The sequence below is a fragment of the Portunus trituberculatus genome, chromosome 45 (assembly GCF_017591435.1).
Source record: "Portunus trituberculatus isolate SZX2019 chromosome 45, ASM1759143v1, whole genome shotgun sequence".
Lineage (NCBI taxonomy): Eukaryota > Metazoa > Arthropoda > Malacostraca > Decapoda > Portunidae > Portunus > Portunus trituberculatus.
Window position 1 is genome coordinate 11,485,817 of NC_059299.1, and position 25,000 is coordinate 11,510,816.

Consider the following 25,000-nt stretch of genomic DNA (forward strand, 5'->3'; position numbering starts at 1 on the left):
ATATTCCTTCACTTTTTTTCTCGCATTCTTCTTATTTGTTTAGTCCCAAAATGTTCTCTTGCGTCTATTTTGTCAATCCAGCTCTCCTTGTTTCCCTTAGTGTCTGTGTAACCTTGTCCCTTCCTACTTAAATTGTCCATCTTCCTCCAAATTTGGGACACTGAGGAATGGGAGGAAAACACACACACACACACACACACACACACACACACACACACACACACACACACACACAAGAGGACGAGGAGTAGGAGGAGGAAGAAGAAGAGATAAAGAAAGAGAAAGAACAAAAAGATGGAGAAATAGAAGAAGCGATAAAGAAAGAAGAAGAACAAGATGGAAAAATGGAATAAATGGACAGTTTATATTTATTGAAAGACTAGCAAAATTTCTTTAGGACACACACACACACACACACACACACACACACACACACACACACACACACTACCAAACCAACATGAAAATAGGAAATGAAGACATAATAAGATGAAGAATAGAAATGAATACAAAATGAATGAATAAAAATAAAATAAGATAAGAAATAAGATAAAAATGAGTCAATATAAGAATACTTTGAGATGAAACAGAACAAATGAACACATGGGAAAATCAAACATACGAAAAACGAAGAAAACGAAATAAAATGGAACACTGCAGTACATTTAAGAGTGAGTAAAAAAAAAAAGAAAACGAAATGAAATGGACCACTGCAATACATTTACGAAAGTGAGTGACAATGAAACGAAAAGCAAAGCAACGAAACACTGACGCAGATCAAACATTATGAAGAACAAACACGAATAAAAGAAGGAAAAAAAAAAAAACTAAATAAACTTAACAATTAAAGAATATGATAAACAATAAATCAAAACTTTAAGAAGAAAATCATTATACTTACGAATATCAGTGTATTTAGTCCAACATTTTGTATTAGCTGTTTATTCATACAAATACAAATTAAAACAGACAGCAATGGAACTCAGAGGAAAGGAGAACGCAGAAAACACTACAAAAAAAAATATATATATATATATAACCCATGCATTAGTGTTTATAAATAGAAATACAAATAAACTCAAACGAAAGAAGGTAAGAAACAATAAAACAGAACATAAAAAAAAAAAAAAAATCATTACACTTACGAATTTCAATGTATTTAGTTCTTCTAGTCCTTTATTTTTTGTATTAGCTGTTTATACATACAAATGCAAATAAAGATGGAACAATAAAACATAATAAACAAAACTATGAAAAAAATTGCACTGGTATACGAATTTCCATATATTTAGTTCCTTTCTTTATATTAGCTGTTTATACACACGAATACAAATAAAATAGGACAAATACAATAGGACACAGCAGACTATAAAAAAGAGAGAATAAAAGAATACAATGAAAAAAAAAAAAAAAAAACATAGCAGGTACGAATTTCAATGTATGTAGTTCCTTTTTATACACACAATCGCAACTAAACTCTTTGAAACACAATCGCAACTCAAATGTTTCTATACACACAATCGCAACTAAATCCTTTCACACACACACAATCGCAAATCCTTTCACACACACACAATCGCAAATAAATCCTTTCACACACACACACACACACACACACACACACACACACACACACAATCGCAAATCCTTTAATTCACACAATCGCAACTAAATGATTTAATACACACAATCGCAACTAATTTTATACACACAATCACAACTAATTTTTATACACACAATCGCAACTAAATTATTTAATACACGCAATCACAAATAAATCCTTTTAAACACCCAATCGCCACTAAATCCTTTAACGCACAATCGCAACTAATTTCATACACACAATCGCAACTTAATAATTTGATATACACAATCGCACCTAAAAACTCACAGGAAAGGAGGACACAGCACATTGGACACAGACGGACACTGGATGAACAGGACACAGTAAAAGGGGACATTTCCTGACCTGGCCTCGCGTTAGGTGATAATTCTCTATTTTCACTTTCTATAGAGGAGGGAATCTTACTAAACTCACTCTCTCTCTCTCTCTCTCTCTCTCTCTCTCTCTCTCTCTCTCTCTTTTAAACCTTTGACTGATCTCACCTTTACGCGAAAAGAAGAAGAAGAAAAAAGAAAAAGAAGAAGAAGAAGAAGAAGAAGAAGAAGAAGAAGAAGAAGAAGAAAGAGGAGGAGGAGGAGGAGGAGGAGGAGGAGGAGGAGGAGGAGGAGGAGGAGGAGGAGGAGATGGTAAAGGTGATGGTGATTATTATGTTGATGATGAAGAATAAAAGTAAGAAAAAGAATAAAAGTAAGAAGAAGAAGAAGAAGAAGAAGAAGAAGAAGAAGAAGAAGAAGAAGAAGAAGAAGATAGTGATACGCTATGACGTTAAGGAAGGTAGGAAATAGAAGAAAACAGTAATAAAACGAGGGAATGAAAGAAGGAACACATAGTTAAAACATCGTGAGGAAGGAAGCAAAATAAAAAGTAATATATGAAACGTAGGCAGAAAAATAAAATAATGAGGAAAACACACACACACACACACACACACACACACACACACACACACACACACACACACACACACACACACTATCTTTTTATTTGAATGAGAACTGTAGGAAAAATGGAAAAAAAGAGAAAACATACTAAGAATAAGAGAAGATTGATAAATGAAGAGATTGAAGGAAAAAGAGGAAGGGAAGCACTTTTCTGATAATGATGGTGAACGTTAGTAGTGATGATGGTGAAAGGTTTATCATAGTGAGACAGGGATGGTGATGGTGAAAAGTTTGCCATAGTGAGACAGAGTTGGTGAAAGTTATGATAGTGAAAACTGAAGGAAAAATGTGAAAACTGAAGGAAATGATGATGATGATGATGATGATGATGATGATGATGATGATGATGATGAAAGTTGTAATAGTAAAGTGTGGGAAAGTGAAGCAAAAAATTCTGAGTGTGAAAAATGTAGTGACCGTAAAATTATGAAAATGTAAAGTTATGGGAATGAAAATCTTGATAATATAAGAAAAAAATACGGTGAATAAAGTAACAGCGAAAAAAGAAGAAGAAAAAGCAGTGAACATTATAAACTAAAACATTTTCTACCCCAAAACGAAGACAAGAAAAAAAATAAATAAACACACGAGAAAAACTTAAACATACATAATAATCAACATTTACAAGAAATTTAACTAACAAAAGCACCTAAAAAAATAGATAAATAAAAAACACCAGATCATAAACATTTTCAAACACAAAAAAACGAACATTGTGCACTAAAACATTTCTACATCACACGAAAACTTGCACAAAACTTAAACATTCACAATACACTCAACAATTATTATTCAACCAACAACAAACACCTAGTAAATAAATAAACAAAATAAATAAATACAAAAAGACTCGGCCATAAACACTTTCGCCACATAAAAAAAAAAAAAATGATCAAACTTTTCATCTACACAAAAAATGAATTTCCCTCCATTTCTCCATTCCTCCCTTCTTTCCTCCCTCCTCCATCTTTACAGCAAGGGAGGGAAAGATGACGAAGTAGAGGGAAAGAGGAAAAGAGGGAAAGAAGAAGAGGACGATCATAATTTACACAGGGAGGGAGAGAGGGAGAGGAAGGGGATGGTAGGGGAGAGTAGGGGAAGGAAGGGGATGTGGCAGGGGAGTGGCAGGGTCAGAAGAGGCGAGGTTAGGTAAGCGTGACGTCTCCTAGCGGACAGATTTTGAACTGTGTCTTAGGTAACAGAGAGAGAGAGAGAGAGAGAGAGAGAGAGAGAGAGAGAGAGAGAGAGAGAGAGAGAGAGAGAGAGAGGGTGAAAGGAAGGATGGCTAGGACAGATTGGAAATGAGGGAACAGGAAGAGGAGGAGGAGGAATAAGAGGAAGAGGAAGAGGAAGGTAGAAAGGACCAAGGAGAGAAAAATAGGGGATGAAGAAGAGGATGGATGGAAGGACGAAAGGAATGGAGGAGAGGAAGGAAGGAAAGATGAAAGACTGGAAATGAAGAAAGGAGGAAAAAACAAATGGATAGAAGAAAATAAGAAGGAAAGGATGAAAGGTTGGAAGGAAGGAAGGATAGGGATCAAGTAGAGAGAGAGAGAGAGAGAGAGAGAGAGAGAGAGAGAGAGAGAGAGAGAGAGAGAGAGAGAGAGAGAGAGATTAGGTATAAGACTCGTATTCTGAACTCGAGCTTATCAACAGAACAGCCTTTCAATGGACACAAAGACGATTCAATTTCAGGGGCATTTTTCTCTCTTTTTAATTATGTAGAGTGTTTGAAGTAGCAGTGAAATCATGCAAACACACTCACAAATCACGAGAATCTATTCATAAGGCCCAAGAAAGCACCGAAACATATATCATTAGTCATTATTATTGTAGTCGTTGTTTTTTCTTGTTTTATATTCCCGGTAGTCAATTCTGCAGCAAGTTGTCTGTCGAGATTGAATGGGTGGACTCGTATATTCCTGGAAAGTTAAGTCACCCCCGTCTCATCGCTCGAAGTAGCGACGCAGGCAAATCAATGACGCCAACAAGAGACTGATGCTCACGATGACTGATTACTTGTCACTTCTTATCAGTAATATCAAACTTTTTTTTTCATTGAGCAGAAGCATAACAACAGACTATTCAAAGTTGGAATTCAGAGTCAATTTCTGTATTCCAATATCATTAACGATATTGCATTATTATCGTTATGACAAGGAGCAATGACAGTGTTGGCCTGTTATAAGATCACAACGTAAACTAATGTGAATAACAATAATGATAAAAAAAAAACATCATACATCAATAATAAGAATAAGTAGACATAATAAGTGATAATAAGACGCTTAAAAAAAACAGATAGATAAAGAAACAAAAGGTCGATACAATCCCTTTCTCTGGTAAAACAATAGAACTCCTTACCTGCTTCTGTATTTCCACCTGAACTCATTTAAGAGGGAAGCTCAAGACACTTATCGTATCCTCTTGGCTCTCTCGAACCTGCTGGGGGACTGGCATATAAGCGGACCTTTTCGTTTAATCACTTTTATTACCCTTAAGCCGTGGTACAGTGGAACCATGCGTGCTTTGGGGTCCGAGGGGTCTCCAAGCGCACGGGTTCGAATCCTGTCCACGGTCCGAGTGTAGGTTGGGCTTCCTCACTCGGGGCAACGGTTTCCTAGCGGGTGGGCTTTGAGATAGGAGGTAACCCGAAAAGTATCCTCTTTAGCCCATAAATTCCCGTGAAAAGCCCACATGGTATAAAAAAAAGAGCCAGATTTTCCCTCTTGCATAAAAAAATACAGGAAAGCACTCACCGATTTGTCTCCGAGGTTGAGCACACGACACACCAGCACTGCAGTTTTCCCGGCCTGGACCTTCACGCTGCGAGGCTGGTCCCTGTCAAACCTCGGACTAGGATCTCTTGGTTCAGGCGTGGAGGTGGAGGAGGAGGAGGAGGAAGAGGATGAGGATGCCCCCGATGTATCACTCTGCGGGGACTTCAGATGCTTCTTGCCCTCCTCCTCCCCCTCCTCCTCCTCCCAGTATTCGTCGTAGTTGTAGTCGTAGTGGTAAGGGTCTGATCTAGGTTGGGGTTGTGGGTTGGGGTGACTGCGTCCAGGGTGCGGGTAAGGGAGGTTGTCGTAAGGGTCTATTAGGGTGTAAGGGAGCTTAGGGTAGTGTCGTCCGGGTAACTTGACATCGGAGTCGTGTTCTGGCCGGGATGAGTCGTCCACAGGGGTCGGCAAGTGGTGGTCGTCGTGGTATATGGCCCAGGAACCTCGCTGCGCCGTGTACCTCCACTGTGGGAAGGAAATGTGGTGTGTTTTTGTTATCTGAAAGTTGTAGGTTACATAAGTTACATATATGGATGAATGGATGGATGGAAATACACGCACGCTCACACACACACACACACACACACACACACACACACACACACACACACACACACACACATGTCATTCTCGCCCCTCCGTCTCCCCTTGTATACAAACACGCCTTTTACACGTGCACACAGTATGACAAAGCAAACACACACACACACACACACACACACACACACACACACACACACACACACAACTTTATCGCACAACTCTTTTCAAACAGCACGAATATAAAAGTGTAAAACTGTGGAACCCTTTGCGAATTAAGACACACGTTCATAGTCATAATGCAATGAAATGAATTAAGTATGTCGGGAAATGTTGCTACAAACTCATGTGTAGCAACAGAAATGTGTGTGTGTGTGTGTGTGTGTGTGTGTGTGTGTGTGTGTGTGTGTGTGTGTGTGTGTGTGTGTGTGTGTGTGTGTGTGTGTGTGTGTTTAGATCAGTTATTCAGTCTAGGCTCAGCACACCATGGCATTTTCCTTCTTGACTGATTGTTATTCAGTTGTGTGAACCTGACCTTGAACAGAGAGAGAGAGAGAGAGAGAGAGAGAGAGAGAGAGAGAGAGAGAGAGAGAGAGAGAGAGAGAGAGAATATCATCACTCACACCAGAACATCAATAAATAAAACAAATAAATAAGCAAATGAAACAAATAACACAGCACTATCCAAAATTACATTCTATTCGTATATTCTGTGAAGGTCAATAATTGTTGAAAATATTACAACAACCTTCTCCTCCTCCTCCTCCTGCATTTGTGTCCCCTCCCTGCGCAGTGTGGGCCGGGTGCGCTGGGAACATTAATCCACAGATCGCGCAGTATTTCAGGCAGGAGATTGAAGCGGAATCAGGGAAGGCGGAAAGTGGGCGGGAAGAAGATGCGATTGCCTATAATATATTTAAGTTTGCATCCGCCGAAAATGTATTGGAAGCGACGACGACTGCAGCGACTACCACCACTACTACTGCTGCTGTTACGGATACTACTTCTACGACTACTGCTGCCATTGCTGTTGACTGCTGCTACTATTGTCAGTCATCATCACTTCGATTTTTACATGACTAACACTTCTGTATTCTACGTACAAGATTATCGACGCTACTACTACTACTACTACTACTACTACTACTACTACTACTACTACTACTAATAATAATAATAATAATAATAATAATAATAATAATAATAATAATAATAATAATAATAATAATAATAATAATAATAGTGATGATATTTAAAACAACAAAAACAACAATAACAACATTAATAATAATAATAATAATAATAATAATAATGATAATAATAATAATAATAATAATGAAAACCACAATAATAACAACACTAACAACAATGATAACAATGATAATAGCTAAAGCAAAAACAATCATTATAATACGCAACAACAACAACAACAACAACAACAACAACAACAACAACAACAACAACAACAACAACAACAACAACAACAGCAGCAACAACAACAACAACAGCAACAACAACAACAACAACAGCAGCATCTAGTTAGGTGAGTTGCGACCCACAAAGTTTGTTTCCCCGAGATGTAAATTAATGCAGCGAGGCGCCCTGCCCTACCTTGCCCTGCCCTGCCCTGCCTTGCCCTGCCCTGCCCTGCCCTGCCCTGTCTTGCCCTGCCTTGCCCTACCCTGCCCTGCCCTGCCCTGCTCTGCCCTGCCCTGCCCTATCCTGCCCTGCCCTGCCCTGCCCTGCTTTGCCCTACCCGCACTCCTATAGGCCACAAGACACCAGGCACTAAGTATATAAATAGGCAAGGGGCGTATGTTTGTACGTATGTATGTATGTATGTAGGTAGATAGGTTGGTATTTTCTTGTACACACACACGCACACACACACACACACACACACACACACACACACACACACACATGCACCCAAATAAATTCTAAGTGTCTGTTTCTGGATGGTGACACAATATTTATGGAACGTGTGACAATTTTTTTCTTTTTAAGCTCACACGCTCTAGTCTTCTCCTTCTGCTACCTTTTCCTGTTTAATTCCTCCCCTCGCCGCCCTTCTTCTTTCTTCTGGCTGGTAAGTAAATCCTGTGTAAGATACGAGAGACTGTTTGAAGGGAATTTGCCGTTAAGATGTTACTAATTATTTTTTCTTCTTTTTATTTTCTTTTTTTCTTTTTTTTTGCGAAAGGGGATGACCTAATTTCATTTCTATGTTAACACTATTGGATTACATGGGTGAGTTCTGGTTTAATGGTGTGCTGTTGTTGTTGTTGTTGTTGTTGTGGTGGTGGTGGTGGTGGTGGTGGTGGTGGTGGCGCACGTGTCAGTCACTACGAATCACAGGAAAAAATAACACCAATATACAATAAACCTACGCAAATAACACACACACACACACACACACACACACACACACACACACACACACACACACACACATCATAATCTCTTCCACTTAAGTGACACATCCCCTACACACCTAACCTCTTACCTAACCTTACCTTACGTTACCCATCTCTCCCCTCTCTCCTTAATGAATTCGTGAAGGTAACACAGGTTAACTCCAGCACCTGTGTGACGCAACGCCAGGTAAGACACGACCTAGTGACGGACAGAAGGGGAGGTGGGAGGGAGGGATGGGAGGAAAGGTACGTTAGGACAAAGAAAACTTAAAGGCACTCGTAATTTACAGGAGGAGGAAAGGAGGAGGAAAGGAGAAGGAAAGGAGGAGGAAAGGAGAGTTAGAGGTGAGATAAGTAGAGGGAGGTAAAAGGAAAAGGTATAAAGAGAGGAGTAAGGTGATTGAGAGAGAGAGAGAGAGAGAGAGAGAGAGAGAGAGAGAGAGAGAGAGAGAGAGAGAGAGAGAGAGAGAGAGAGAGAGAGAGAGAGAGATTAACAAACAGACAGGCAGGCAGGCAGGCAGGCAGACAAACAGACAGACAGACAGAGACAAAGAGAGCAAGAAAGGAAAGTAGGAGGGGAATGAAAGAAAAATGGACGAAGGGAGGCGATGGAGGAAGGAAAGGATAGATGGAGAGAAAGACGAACAGCGTGCAGGGAGGAAGGGAAGGAAAGAAATGCATGAGGAGAAGGCGAAGAGAAAAGTTTAAAAAGGGAAGGAAAAGCAAACAAACCAGCACAGTGCATACAGGAAATAAAGAAGAGTAACAAGTAGAAAAAGAATGAGGGAAAGAAGAAAGATGGAATGAATGAAAGTAGGAGCTAACGAACATGCAGAATAAAGGAAACAAACAAACAAACAAACAAGCAACTGAAAACAAAAGGCCAAGGAGAGAAGGCAGAATACACACACACACACACACACACACACACACACACACACACACACACACACACACACACACACACACACACAGAGCATTCCTGTGTTCTAAATCCAATCTTTTGCACCTCTTTCTTTCTTCCTAACCTTAATTATATAATCTAACTCAACTTAAGCTATTCATTCCTGACCTAACTTACCAATCTAACTCTACCTCTTCACACACACTAACCTAATATTTGATCCTACATATTATAATTTGATATAAAGTAGTATAATCTAACCCTACCCTGTCCTAACTCAACCTCACTGTATTTAACTTAACCTAACTAAACCTGATACAATCTAACCCAACGCAACTCAATTCAACTTCCTAACTTAACCAAACATTGTTCAAGGAGTTATTAGGATTAGGATTAAGATTCTTTATTACCTAACCTAACAAAACATGTCTATCTATAACTGTCGCTTCTCATGACTGACCTAATCTAACCCAACCTAACCTAAACTAACCCACCTCAACGTAACTGAACCTAATGTCTGTCCCCCTAGCCTAACCAAACCTAATTAAAATCTATTCTACTATAATCTAACCCAACTCAACCTAACCTAACCTGTCTATTAGTGCAACCTTCTCTCTCTATCTCTCATGACTGATGGGTGAATAACGAGCGGAGCGGCGTCCATGCATCACGACAGACAGCGGGACATAAGTGGGGTGACGTGCGACGGCCGGTGTTACGCAAAGGCGAATTGGCAAGGTAGGGTGGTGGTGGTGGTGGTGGTGATGATAATGAGGAGGAGGAGGAGGAGGAGGAAGAGGAAGAGGAAGAGGAAGAGGAGGAGGAGGAAGAGGAAGAGGAAGAGGAAGAGGAAGAGGAGGAGGAGGAGGAGGAGGAAGAGGAAGAGGAAGAAGAAGAGGACGAGGAGGAGAAGGAGGAGGAGAAGGAGGAGGAGAAGGAGGAGTAGGAGACAATGAAGAGAAGTTAAAAAAGAAGAAAAAGGAGAAAAGAAAAAGAACAAGAACAAAAAAAAGAAGGAACAAAAAGAACAACAATAACTACTACTATTATTACTACTACTACTACTACTGATATAACTACTACTACTACTACTACTACTACTACTACTACTACTACTGCTATTAACTACTATTACTGCTACCACTACGACTGCTACTACTACTACTACTACTACTACTACTACAACCACAACAACTACAACCACAGCAACAACAACAACAACAACAACAACAACAACAAATAGCAGAAATATCATAAAGAATAACATTAACAACCCACACACAAAACGACGAAAAAATAAAAAAAAAGAGAGAAAGGAAGAAAAAAAAGAAGAGAAAAAGTGAATAAAATTAGTAGTATTATTATGAAGAACCAATATTACAAGCCACACACACACACACACACACACACACACACACACACACACACACACACACAGACACAGACACAGACACACACTCAATTTTACTTCCTTCAGCCTCACTCCTCTAATTCACTCCTCTCCCGCTTCTCACGCCCAGAAAGAGGCCACACGAGAGGTTAATAAATTCACAGCGGAAATGCATGAACAAAATTCTTTTCATTAGTATTCATTAGTCATAACTTTTCTCCTTCTCCTTTCAGTCATCTTTTTTCTTCCCCCACTTTATTTCCATGTTCAAAGCTTTTACCATTATCTCTTATCTCATCGCTTATCATTTCCCTCCTCCTTTTTCATCTCGTCATTCTCATCCTTTATCCTCCTCCTCCTCCTCTTCCTTCTCCTCCTTCTTCTTCTCTTCTATCTCCTCGCTTCTTATCTTTTCCCTCCTTCTTTCCATCCTCTCGTGCGTCATATAATTCCTTCAACTCTATCCTCTTCCTTATCCCTCCTCCTCCTCCTCCTCCTCCTCGTTCTCCCCCCTCCCCTTCCCCTTCTGTCTCCCCTCGGATAAAACATCAAAAGTAGATCCCGTTTGAGTTTAATCAAGACCAACACCACCTCCCCTCACTTCCCATCCCTCTTTCCCCTCCTTTCCCCTCTCTTCCCTTCACACCTTCATCCTCTGACACTTCCCCCATCCTCTCATCTTCACTCAGCTCTTTCCCTCCCATCTACTTCCCCTCTCTCTTCCCCTCAGTCTAATATTCCTCCTACCCTTTCATTTTCACCCACCTCTTTTCCTCCCTCCCATTCAGCTGTTTCCTCCTCCTCTTTCTCCTCCTATATATGAGTTAAAGAGACAAAGGTGTGCGTGTGTGTGTGAGCGCAGCGCCACCACGCAAGCCGGAGAACTTCCTGCGTATCATGATTAATTTAAACTTGGGTTGGGTTTCGGTGAATTATCATCTCTAGCATTACCTAGAAAAAATACTGGCGGGAAAATATAAAAAAGGGGAAATGAGGGGAAAAGTCTTACCATCTCCTCTTCTTCTTCTTCCTCCTCCTCCTCCTCCTCCTCCTTCTCTTCCTCCTCTTCCTCCTACTTTTTTTCTTTTTCCACATCATAATTTTCCTCTTCTTCACATTCGTCGTTGTTCTCTCTCTCTCTCTCTCTCTCTCTTTCCCTTCTTCCTACTTTTCTTATTTCGTGCCTTTCATCTCCTCCCCTTCATCATCATCATTACTATCATTATCATCATTCCTTTATCCTTCTCTCGTTTTCTTTTGCCTCTTTTCCTCGTCTTCCGTTCATCATGTTCTTCCTAATGGATGGAATTCCCTGGAGCTTCAATTGTTGTTGTTGTTGTTGTTGTTGTTGTTGTTGTTGTTGTTGTTGTTGTTGTTATTGTTGTAATTTTTTTTCTACTTGTCCTTTCTCTTGTTTTTGTGGTTTTCCTGTTTTTATTTCCTCCTCTTGTTGTTGTTGTTGTTGTTGTTGTTGTTGTTGTTGTTGTTGTTGTTGTTGTCCATTTTCTACTACTCTGCTTGAATTTTTTTTTTTTTTAAAGATTAAGTTAAAAGTTTATCTCATCAATAATATTTTTTCGTCACACTCACACACACACACACACACACACACACACACACACACACACACACACACACACACACACACACACACACACACACACACACACACACACACACACACACACACACACACACACACGTCAGCATTGAGGAGAACGTGGTCAGAGAGAGAGAGAGAGAGAGAGAGAGAGAGAGAGAGAGAGAGAGAGAGAGAGAGAGAGAGAGAGCGGGGGGCGGTGATCCATCAGCCTCCAGCCAAGGATTAATTACCCACACTAATTACTGACAACACACAACAAATATATGGGCCACGGAAAACCTGAACCCCTTGAGCTGGATAAATGCACCACCACCACCACCACCACCACCACCACCACCACCACCACCACCACCACGACTATCATCACCAACACCACCACGACCACCACCACCACGACCAGCGAACCAGTGACCTTGTATTTTACGTCATAAACTTTGTATATCAGGGGAAGGGAGGGAGGGAGGGGGAAGTGGAAGGAAGGAGGGGAGAGGAGGAAAAACTCGCTAGTAAGAAGGTATGATGAAATTTACATAAGCAAATCTTACTGAAATAATTAAATCAGTGAGAGAGAGAGAGAGAGAGAGAGAGAGAGAGAGAGAGAGAGAGAGAGAGAGAGAGAGAGAGAGAGAGAGAGAGAAAAAAACAGCTCATAAGAAATACAAATACAAAAACAAAACAAAACTATGAGAGAGAGAGAGAGAGAGAGAGAGAGAGAGAGAGAGAGAGCAAATCAATGAAACGAGGCTTTGAAATCATCGTGGTTCATGAAGCTTCTAACAGTTCCGCTGCGTGGGTTCATCGGAGCGCAGCGGGCCAGGGTGCAGCGGCGCGGGTGTTGACAAGCGAAGTAACGCGCTTATCGGCCCACAAAACCCTTCATGGCCGCCGGAGTTAAGCGAGTGGCGGGTTTTGGTAAAGAGTTCACGCGTTTGATTTTTCCTCTCGCGTCCTTTCCTTCCCTCACTTCATCTCCCTCAATCTTGCCTTCATGCCCCGTCTCTCTCTCTCTCTCTCTCTCTCTCTCTCTCTCTGGGGTTTCAATTTTCATTCTTTTCCTTTTTTTTTTGTTTTCCATTTATGCATTTCTGTTTTTTCCTTCTTCCTTATCAACGAGATTAATTGATTGCGTTTTTTCTTACCTGATAATCTCTCTCTCTCTCTCTCTCTCTCTCTCTCTCTCTCTCTCTCTCTCTCATCACTGCCCTCATTCACCGTCCATCACACTTTTACATCGCCTTCATGTTAATTATGAGATAATCTTGCAAAGTATGAAGAGGAGGAGAAGAGGGAGTGGGCTGAGCGCTGCCGGGAATAGAGAATGAACGGGAAATGAGAGGCTGAAGAGAAAGTGGGATAGAGGGAGAGGGAGGGGGCGTGGAAGGAAGGCAGGAGAAGGGTGGCGGTGCGTGCAGTTGAGGCTGATTTGGGTTGGTTGGGGTGAGTTGGGGAGGTTTTTGGAGGTAGAAAGGAACAAGGGGAGTAGTTTCTGTGGTTTGGTGTGGTAGTGCCTGGGAAAGCTGTGAATTTGCTACTAGGTTGGGGAGGGCGAGAGAACAGGGGTGGGAAAAGTGACAGGGGAGGAGAGCATGGGGAAGGTACGTAGAGGATGTAGAAGGCTGGGGATAAAGATAATGGGGATGACAGGGGAATGGAGGCAAGGGAAAGCAGAGTGAGGATGGGATAGGGTTAAAAGGGAGAGGGTGAATTGTAAACGGGATATTGGAGTATTGAAAGGTGGGGATAGGATAGCTAAGGATGGCAAGGCTGGAGATGACAAGGTTCGGGGTGACAAGGCGGGGACGAAGGGAGGGAGAATAGGTTAGATAAGGTTAGAGTTTAGGAAGATGATAGGGAAGAGCTGTGGTGTGTACGTGGGGGGCTTGGGAGGGGCTGGGGATGAAGGTTGGAGAAGGGGATGGGGAAGGGGAGGAGTTGCAACGAATCACCTAAATGCACGAGTCAGAGAAATTACGTGGTAAGTTAGCCTGTGTATTAAGAGGCGCTTGGAAACTTGCATTATTATTAAGACCCAGCTGGATTCTGCCCGGCATCCGCGTGAGGCTGCGATGGTAATAACAGTAATAGTATACAACGTCCACCACCACCACCACCACCACCACCACCACCACCACCACCACCACCACTACCACCACCGCTGCCGTCACAGCCGCCACCACCGTGCACCACCACCACCAGCTACTGTTGCTGCTACTGCTAACACTTCCCCACCAACACCGCTACCAAACTCACCACCACCAACAGTACCAACAACAAAAACAACAGCAAAAACTACTACTACTACTACTACTACTACTACTACTACTACTACTACTACACCCAAACCACTACCACTACCACACCCATACCACCCCAGAACAACACTAACTAAACACAGGCCCCCCAAAAAAACACAAAAAAACGGGAAAAAGAAGAGAAAAGAAAACCAAAAGAAAAATCAAATAGGAAAAACAAGGAAGCGAGAGGAAGCAAACGAGGGAGAGGATAGAGAAAGGAACACCAACACCGGAATAATAATGATAAGGGAGGGAGATGCAAAGATTACCGCTACCCTTCGCGCGCCGGGGGTCACACTGCACCTCCGCCTCGATTTACGCGATTTCGTTATTCGTGCTTTCGATATTATGCGCGTCCATCTCAGCGGGACCAAATATTCGATAATGGTGGAAACGGTTAGCAATTATACGGTTTAGGCGGGGAGGGAGCAAGAGCGAGACTGAGAGCGAGAGCGAGAGAGAGAGAGAGAGAGAGAGAGAGAGAGAGAGAGAGAGAGAGAGAGAGGATACTACACAGTTACAGTACAAATTTAAAGGAGAATGAGGGAAGAAGGAAGGAAGGAAAGAAGAACAATAAGGAAAGCTAAAAGTAAGAAAGAAGGAAAGATAAACAAAGGAATAACAGGGAATTGAGCAAGAGAGAGAGAGAGAGAGAGAGAGAGAGAGAGAGAGAGAGAGAGAGAGAGAGAGAGAGAGAGAGAGAGAGAGAGAGCCCAGTTGCTTCTGCCTACCGCCTTGCTTGTCTTGTTGTTTATGTTTTGCAGACGATCAAAAACCTTGAACACACACACGTAAACTGCAACGAAATATTAGTCAGCCGTTTACGATGCGTTCAACTTTCCTAGCGAGAGAGAGAGAGAGAGAGAGAGAGAGAGAGAGAGAGAGAGAGAGAGAGAGAGAGAGAGAGAGAACAGAGAGAAACAGACAGACACACTTTTCAAATACAACTTAAACACACACACACACACACACACACACACACACACACACACACACACACACACACACACACACACACACACACACACACACACACACACACACACCAAAAAAAAAAAAGAAAGAAAGAAATCGTATAAGAAAGGAACACAAAAGAAGACAAAAGGAAGATCAAACATCAGCATCAGACCTGTTGTCCCTTACGAGGCTGTTTGGCTGTGATAAGCTGCGCCATCAGATCGAGATACAAAGAGGAATATGGGGCAGTGAAGGCCATTGTAGGAAGCAAGAGGGCGAAGACTGGGATAGAAAAAGGAGGGAGGGAGGAAGAGAGAGAGGTAAAGGAGTATTGAAGAGGAAAGGAAGAGAAGGAAGGAAGGAAGGAAGAAAAGAGAACGAGCGAAGGATGTAAAGGATGGAAGGAAGGAAGGAAATTAGAAAAGAAGTTAGGAAAGGAAAAGAATGAAGGAAGGAAAGAAAGAAGGAAGAAAGGAAGGAAGGAAGGAAGGAAGGTAGGAATGAACGACAATGATAGTAAACAAAGGAAATAAAAAGAACAAAAAGAAAAAAGAAACAAACAAAGATAATAAAGAAAAGGAAGAAACGCCTTAACGAAGACAATAAAGAAAGAAAAAAGAAAAAAAGGAAAGAAAGAAAGAAAGAAAAGAAAGAAGGAAAGAAATGAAGATAAAAACTATCAGGATAAAAATTCAGGATATCCTTCCCCTTCTTGAAAACATTTACACCAGGGGAGGGGAGGAGAGGGGAAAGGGGGAAGAGGGGAAGAGGGGAAGAGGAGAAGAGGGGAAGGAGGAAGAGGAAGAGGGGAGGGATTGATGTAAGAGAGGGGAGGGGGTAGGTGAGCCTTTCCTTAACCCTCAGGCGGAGAGGGGAGAGAGGGGAGAGGGGAGAGAGATGGGGAAGGGAAGCCAGAGAGAGAGAGAGAGAGAGAGAGAGAGAGAGAGAGAGAGAGAAAAGAGGGGAGGGTTAGAGAAATACAGTATCTAGAAAGGAGAGTGAGAGGAAGGTAAGGAAATCACCAGAGAGAGGAAGTGTGAAAGAAAAGAGGGGAAGGAAAAGGGGAAAAAGATTGAGTTACGGTTGAGGGGAAGGTGACGGGGAGGGGAGGGGAAGGGAGGGAAAAGATGGGGTGTGGATGGAAAAAGATGAGGTGTGAAATGGAAAGGGGAAGTGAGAGAATACAATAAAAGGAGAGAGAGAGAGAGAGAGAGAGAGAGAGAGAGAGAGAGAGAGAGAGAGAGAGAGAGAGAGAGAGAGAGAGAGAGAGAATGAAGGAGAAAGAATCTGACTGTATCTTATTTGAATCTCTCCTTCCTCTAATGCTTCTCTCTCTCTCTCTCTCTCTCTCTCTCTCTCTCTCTCTCTCTCTCTCTCTCTCTCTTTTTCACTTCATCTTATCTCATTTTTCTCCTCACATTCTCTTTCCCTTTGTCTTCTCATCTCAATTATCACTCTCCTCTATTTACTATTCACTTTTACCCTCAGTTTATCTCTCTTTACTATCTCCTCCCTTCTCTATTCATTCTATTCCTCATTCCTTTTCATTCTCCTTATTTCTTCTGCTTCCTTCCTCATTTCATTCTAAATTTCTATCCTTACAATGTTAATTTTCTCTCTCTTCTCCCTTTTCATCTTCCTATTTATTTCACATAACTTCCTTCTTCCTTTAGTTTCATTTCGTCTTCTTTTCCATCATCATTTCTGTTCCGATTCCTCCGTTTCTGTCTTTCATTTTTTTCTTTTTTCTACATCATTTTCTTCTTTCCCTCTCCTTTTCCTCCATTTCTTATTCTTATTTCACTTTAATCTTTTCTTCCATCCTTATCTCTGCACTTATTCTTTCTTTTCTTTTTCCTTTTTGTCTTCTTTCTCCTCTTCTTTTCACACATTTTCTTCCTTCCTTATTCCTACTTCGCTCTTATCTTTTCTTCCATCCTTATCTCTCTATACTTATTCTTCCCTTTCTTTATCCTTTTCTTCTTCTTTCTCCGCTTCATTCCAAACATTTCCTTCCTTTCATCCATTCCTTATTCAAATTTCATTCTTATCTTTCCTCCCATCTTTCCTTTTTTTTTTTCCCGTCCTTTACTCTCTCTCCTCTCATTCTTCCACATATTTCATCCCTCATTCCCTCAGTCCTACCTCACTTTCCACCCTCACCTCCTCCCCACACCCTGCGCAGCGTGAGGTAGAGTGAGGCAAAGTGCAAAACCTCAGAGTTGTCACCCATAAGCTGGTTGAAGTTAGAGGGAGAAGTGTGAGAGAGCGTGCGAGAGTGTAAGAGAGAAAAAAAGAAGTAGGCGTGTATATTAATGAGGCGATAAGTTAAAGCGGCATTTGCATTCTCCTTAAAAGTTGGGATGTATGTATTTTGCAGTCTCCGTGTTCTGTTCGGGAATGCGTGCAAGTGGGTAGAGAAAATCGGACAGAACGAGATACATTAGCGATGAGAGAGAGAGAGAGAGAGAGAGAGAGAGAGAGAGAGAGAGAGAGAGAGAGAGAGAGAGAGAGAGAGAGAGAGAGAGAGAGAGAGAATTAGAGAGGGAGAGAGAATTAAAGAAATGAGAAAAAACAAAGAAAAAGGGAAAAATAGAGGAAGATAAGAAAATATATTGAAATGAAATGAATATGTTAACAGCAAGGGAAAAGAGAGAGAGAGAGAGAGAGAGAGAGAGAGAGAGAGAGAGAGAGAGAGAGAGAGAGAGAGAGAGAGAGAGAGAGAAAGCACAAGACAAAGAATAAAAAGACAAACACTATTTAGACCATAAGGAAGAGAGAAACACAGATGAATGAAGCAAAAAATCAGAATTAGAGACAAGAGAGAAAGGAGGAGAAGGAATGAGAGAATGCAATTACGATTTTCAGTATACAGGAGATGAAATACGCTCGTGCTATCCTCTCCATCTCTATTTATCCTGCCTCTCCGCTCACTGACGCACGCTTCACGCTTCACATCTCTTCATCCCTCGACCCATTTCCTGCCTCTATATTTCTACAGGGAAGGATGAATGTGCCTCTGTGCTATTTTATTCATCTTTCTTTCACCACCATTTCGTCCTGTGTGTGTGCGTGTGTATGTATGTGTGTGTGTGTGTGTAAGTGTGTGCATGTGTATCAGTAATGCCATTCAGTGCAGTGTCTCTCTCTCACACACACACACACACTCTCTCTCTCTCTCAGCTACAACTTCCACTCAGGTAAAGTAAGTCTCTAGTGAACGATATATCACCAAACAGACACATTTCACCTGATCTACGTCTTCTCTCCCCTTGATTCACCGCTCGCTCCTCACCCTTCTCCCCTCACCACCTTTCCTACACCCTGCCAACACCCCCGTCACCTCAATCCTACACCCACAAACCCCCCTCAACACCGCCTCTCTCTCTCTCTCTCGCCTCCCAAAGTTCCAGCGTAGACCGTTGAGTCTTCGTATTAAACTAATGATTCTCGTGGAGCTGAGTGGAGCGGAAGCGAAGACAGGATAAGGTAATGCAAGGGAAGCGTCCTATTGGCTCCCACACAGCGCCGCGGGTCCGCCAATCAGCGCCCTGTTGTCTCAAGTGTTGACTCGAGATGCTGGTGCTATTGGCGCGTCTGATGCGTGGTGGTGGTGGTGGTGGAAGGGGATTTGAACGTGATGTGATGGGATAGGATGGGTTATGTAAAAAGGTGGGTGTTTGGGGAGAGAGAGAGAGAGAGAGAGAGAGAGAGAGAGAGAGAGAGAGAGAGAGAGAGAGAGAGAGAGAGAGAGAGAGAGTGTGTGTGTGTGTGTGTGTGTGTGTGTGTGTGTGTGTGTGTGTGTGGGGAGGTGGTGTTGTTGGTGTTAGTGTTGTTGTTGTTATCATTATCATCATTAATAGCATTGGTTGTAGCGATTGTAATATTAAAGGGGTTATATATTTACTTACAACAACAACAACAACAACAACTATTACTACTACTACTACCATTATTATTATCATTATTGTTATTATTGTTATCATTATTTTTATTATTATTATTATTATTGCTATTATTATCATTATTATTACTATTATTATTATTATTGTTATTACTACTGCTATTATGCATTACTATACTTTTATCTGAGGGACGGTGGTACTCCCTTCCTCTTCACCTTATATAAGACTTGGCAATGTGTTCACCATTACTTCTCTCTCTCTCTCTCTCTCTCTCTCTCTCTCTCTCTCTCTCTCTCTTCAGAATGTACACAACTTCCACGATTCCATCACTATCTTCTTTCCTACCAGAGCATCTACTACTACTACTACTACTACTACTACTACTACTACTACTACTACTACTTCCACCACCACCACTACTATCACCTTAGTATCCATCACACCCACTGACGCGTATACACAAGTTATCCCTCATGAAATGCCCTGAGGATTACCCACACACACACACACACACACACACACACACACACACACACACACACAAGCCAGCCCTCCAGATCATGACAGCCACAACAAGTATAGACAGGTAGAGACAGGAATGCATCTCTCCCCCGCCTTGCTGAGACAATGCAATTACTCAGCCCTTAATCTTGCTATAATACTCCCTAACTACCTTGTTTAGCGCCTCCTCAAGCATGAACGGCTGTCACACGTGCTGATAGGACACGGCCGGAGGAAAGGCAGTTGGAGTAAGGGGTAAGGAGTCAGAGGAGTGATAGGAGGAGTAAGAAGGTTGACAATGGAATGGAGTTATTGTGAAAAGGAGTGGAAAGAGTAATAGGTGGAGTAAGAATGATATTAATGGGATACTAAGAGAAGTTTACTGTAGAAGTGAAAGAAGTAAATGGAAAGTGGAGTGTGTTGGTGGTGGTGGTGGTGGTGGTGGTTGTGGTGATGCTGCAAAAGTCCTCACATGTCCAAGCCTTCCACACATCCCAGCCTCCTCTCCACCCCTCCCTCCACCCTTCCACATGCTCTCCCTCACCTCCCTCCTCCCCTTTCACCCCCAAAAAAGACACGCACAGGTAAACAATGATCTCAGACGGAAACAGTACGACGAAATGGATCGCCTTGTCATAATATTAGTTGGCTTTGGTACACACACACACACACACACACACACACACACACACACACACACACACACACACACACACACACAAAGGTCACGTAACGCTGAAGTAAACACGTTATATAAAACCTCTTGCCTTCTTTGTAGTTTTGTATGCATGTATGTATGTATGTCTAGGTAGGTAGACTTCAAAGGGTAAGCTATTAATATTACATTTCTTGTGGTATTCTTACACAAGTTCTCTATTTTATATACATTCCGCATCAATTCTTCAACTACGGTCTGAGTTAATCTATATTTTTAATGTAACTTTCTATTTCAACTTTCCTTTCCTTTTCTTGACTTTTCTACGCAACTCTCTACTCTGAACAATCTCTATTTCACTCTTTTCATTCATTCACTTTTATTTCGTATCCTCCTGCATTTTCTTCACCATAAAACACACAAACAGATAAGAAATAAGAATAAGAGAATAAGGAATAAGAATAAGGATAGATAAAAAGAATAAAGAAAGGCATAAGAGAGAGGTCAGAAGTCTATTTCAGTGATCTATCATTCCATCTGTTTTCCTTCATAATATTGTCTTCACATCAAATGCAACTCCACCAAACTTCAACCCGCTGCATCAAGACCTTTCCAGAATGCTAACCTTCAGGATCTTGTCTACATCACCCTCTGCTATAAGTTTAGTAGTAGTAATAGTAGTAGTAGTGGTTTTAGTAGTAGTATGTAGTAGTAGTAGTAGTAGTAGTAGTAGTGGTAGCATTGGTAGTAATAGCAGTGTAGTAATAATAGTAGTAGTAGTAGTAGTAGTAGTAGTAGTAGTAGTAGTAGTAGTAGTGATGGTGGTGGTGGTGGTAGTAGTAGTAGTTGTAGTAATAGTAGTAGTAGTAGCAGTAGTAGTAGTAGTAATAGTAGCAGTAGTAGTAGTAGTTGTAGTATCATAACAGTAGTAGTAGGGTTGTCCATGAGATTTTTCACTTGTGTGTGTGTGTGTGTGTGTGTGTGTGTGTGTGTGTGTGTGTGTGTGTGTGTGTGTGTGTGTAATTCACCTCGGTCGTCTGCTAGTCACCCAGCCAGTCTTCCCCATTACGGAGCGAGCTCAGAGCTCATAGACCGATCTTCGGGTAGGACTGAGACCACAACACACTCCACACACCGGGAAAGCGAGGCCGCAACCCCTCGAGTTACATCCCGTACCTATTTACTGCTAGATGAACAAGGGCCACACATTAAGAGGCTTGCCCATTTGCCTCGCCGCTTACCGGGACTCGAACCCGACCCTCTCGATTGTGAGTCGAGCGTGCTAACCACTACACTACGCGGTGTGTGTGTGTGTGTGTGTGTGTGTGTGTGTGTGTGTGTGTGTGTATGATTCTTTGTCTGTGCCACCCCGTGTAAGATTACGAGCCTGATATACAGATAGATAGATAGACAGATAAATAAATTAATAGACAGATATATTATTCCCACCACTGCAACTGTCAGACTGATATTCCCTTCAGTCTAATCTTAAATAGGAGACTTGGCCGTGAGTTCACCTTTACTTACACCCCCCCCTCTCTCTCTCTCTCTCTCTCTCTCTCTCTCTCTCTCTCTCTCTCTCTCTCTCTCCCTTGTTACTTCTTAAATATGCAGCATCCTCAGCCACTTATTGCAGCCTTCCGCCACCTCCTGCCGCACCGTGCGTGTCCCGCAAGTCGCCCGGAGCTGCACACCACACCTTGCCGGTAACTTGCACGTAATTTTTTGGCCAAACTCTTGATAATGAAGCTGCTCGTCTTGAAAATTTTACCCAAAGCCCCTGAGACTCAATCCTACCTAAGGGAAGAAGAGGAGGAGATGGAGGAGGAGGTGGAGGTGGAGGAGGAATACAAAGGAATACAAAGGAAAGAACAAACAGCAACAGCCCTACTGGGTCTAACAAGGCTGTCTGTATGACTATTCTACCACTACAGATTCTACGAATTAGAGGCTGAAGGATACTAGGAGGAGGAGGAGGAGGAGGAGGAGGTTGAGGAGGAGGAGGAGGAGGAGGAGGTTGAGTAGGAGTAGGAGGATGAGGAGGAGGAGGAAGATAAACAAGGAAAAATAACGGAAAGGAAAGAAAAATATGAGGTGGCAGTTTAAAGTAATTCCCCTCTGCTCCACACACACACACACACACACACACACACACACACACACACACACACACACACACACACACACACACACATGTACTGGTGCCCACAACCTCTAGTCAGCACCAGGCTACCCATACACTCTGCCGTCCAAAGCCGCCAGTCACCTGAGGATGGAATGGCAGTTTGTGAGAGGAGGACTAATGGAGGTTTAGTTGAAGTTTTTTTTTCTATTAAAGGAAGTTTTTTTCTCCCCTCATTTTTTTGTCTGTTCTTCTAATGTATTCGTCCTCACCCCATGACCGGCCACGCCGCCGCGCCACCAAACAGGGCAAAGGCTGCCAGTCCAGACTTGCCTGGTCTGAACGCAGCGTGGCACACTTCCGGCAGCGAGGGCCCAGGGTGTGCAGCGGATGGAAGGTGCTGTGCCTGTGGGTGAGGGACGGGAGGCGAGGAATGACTGACGGACGCGGCAAATTGCAACGTGAGGACACTGTTCCACTGCGACAATGCACTTGCTTCTACAGGCTGTGTGTGTGTGTGTGTGTGTGTGTGTGTGTGTGTGTGTGTGTGTGTGTGTGTGTGTGTGTGTGTGTGTGTGTGTGTGTGTGTGTGTGTGTGTGTGTGTGTGTGTGTGTGTGTGTGTGTGTGTGTGTGTGTAATTCACCTCAGTCGCCTTCTGGTCACCCAGCCAGTCTTCCTCATTACGGAGCGAGCCCAGAGCTCATAGACAGATCTTCGGGTAGGACTGAGACCACAACACACACAACACACACCGGGAAAGCGAAGCCGCAACCCCTCGAGTTACATCCCGTACCTATTTACTGCTAGGTGAACAGGGGCCACACATTAATAGGCTTGCCCATTTGCCTCGCCGCGCCGGGACTTGAACCCGGGCCTCTTGATTGTGAGTCGAGCATGCTAACCACTACACTACGCGGTGTGTGTGTGTGTGTGTGTGTGTGTGTGTGTGTGTGTGTGTGTGTGTGTAATTCACTGTTTGATCTGCTACAGTCTCTGACGAGACAGCCAGACGTTACCCTCTGGAACGAGCTCAGAGCTCATTGTTTCCGATCTTCGGATAGGCCTGAGACCAGGCACACACCACACACCGGGACAACAAGGTCACAACTCTTCTATTTACATCCCGTACCTACTCACTGCTAGGTGAACAGGGGCTACACGTGAAAGAGACACACCCAAATATCTCCACCCGGCCGGGGAATCGAACCCCGGTCATCTGGCTTGTGAAGCCAGCGCTCTAACCACTGAGCGTGTGTGTGTGTGTGTGTGTGATTCACTGTTTGATCTGCTGCAGTCTCTGACGAGACAGCCAGACGTTACCCTACGGAACGAGCTCAGAGCTCATTATTTCCGATCTTCGGATAGGCCTGAGACCAAGCACACACCACACACCGGGACAACAAGGTCACAACTCCTCGATTTACATCCTGTACCTACTCACTGCTAGATGAACAGGGGCTACACGTGAAAGGAGACACACCCAAATATCTCCACCCGGCCGGGGAATCGAACCCCGGTCCTCTGGCTTGTGAAGCCAGCGCTCTAACCACTGAGCTACTGGGCCGTGTGTGTGTGTGTGTGTGTGTGTGTGTGTGTGTGTGTGTGTGTGTGTGTGTGTGTGTATGTTATTATTACCATTGTCACCTGCTGGTCACCCAGCCAGCCAGGTATCGCCTTGAAACTTTGTTATTTGTCGAGTGGTTTAAAGTTATCTACATGTCACCATAACCAGGTTCTAGGTGATTACACCAAAGATGCGCTTTGGTGGTGATATAGGCCCTAATATGGGTACCACTATAAATAAAACTGCCTGCGCCAATGGGTGGAAGCTGAACAGCGCTTTTCATACATACTCTTCAAGTATGCCCTACAGGCTTTATAGGCCATAACATAAAATAAAGCCTTTCCCCTACGGAGAGAGCTCAAAACTCATACTCACCGATCTTCGGGTAGGACTGAGACCACATCACACACTCCACACACCGGGAAGGCGAGGCCACAACACCTCGAGTTACATTCCGCACCTACTTACTACTAAGTGAACAGGGGCTACACATTAAGAGGCTTGCCCATTTGCTTTGTCGCTCCCGGGACCCGAGCCCAGGCTCTCTCGGTTGTGAACCGAGCGTGTTAATCATTACACTACACAGTGTGTGTGTGTGTGTGTGTGTGTGTGTGTGTGTGTGTGTGTGTGTGTGTATTGAATCAACCTCTAGGAGTGTCAAAAGCAAAAGTCCGGAAGCATCAGTAGAGTTGTGCTTAGCGGCAATTCATGTCCGTGAATAACATCGTGGAGAAACAGAACACAAACATAATACGGTAATAAAGTTGTTAAATGTGATTCAACCCTGGTTTGTGTATAGAAT

General features: G+C 42.8%; 1 protein-coding gene across 1 annotated transcript in view; it reads right to left on the reverse strand.

The window, feature by feature from the left end:
* Positions 1 to 25,000, reverse strand: part of LOC123519399 — a 116,485-nt gene that overhangs the window by 90,878 nt on the left and 607 nt on the right. The window contains exons 2-5 of the mRNA XM_045280679.1: positions 22,906 to 23,039; positions 22,737 to 22,777; positions 17,627 to 17,686; positions 5,325 to 5,810 (exon numbers count right to left, since the gene is read on the reverse strand). Coding sequence (XP_045136614.1) covers positions 5,325 to 5,810; positions 17,627 to 17,686; positions 22,737 to 22,777; positions 22,906 to 23,039 — 721 coding nt within the window. The remainder of the gene's footprint in view (positions 1 to 5,324; positions 5,811 to 17,626; positions 17,687 to 22,736; positions 22,778 to 22,905; positions 23,040 to 25,000) is intronic.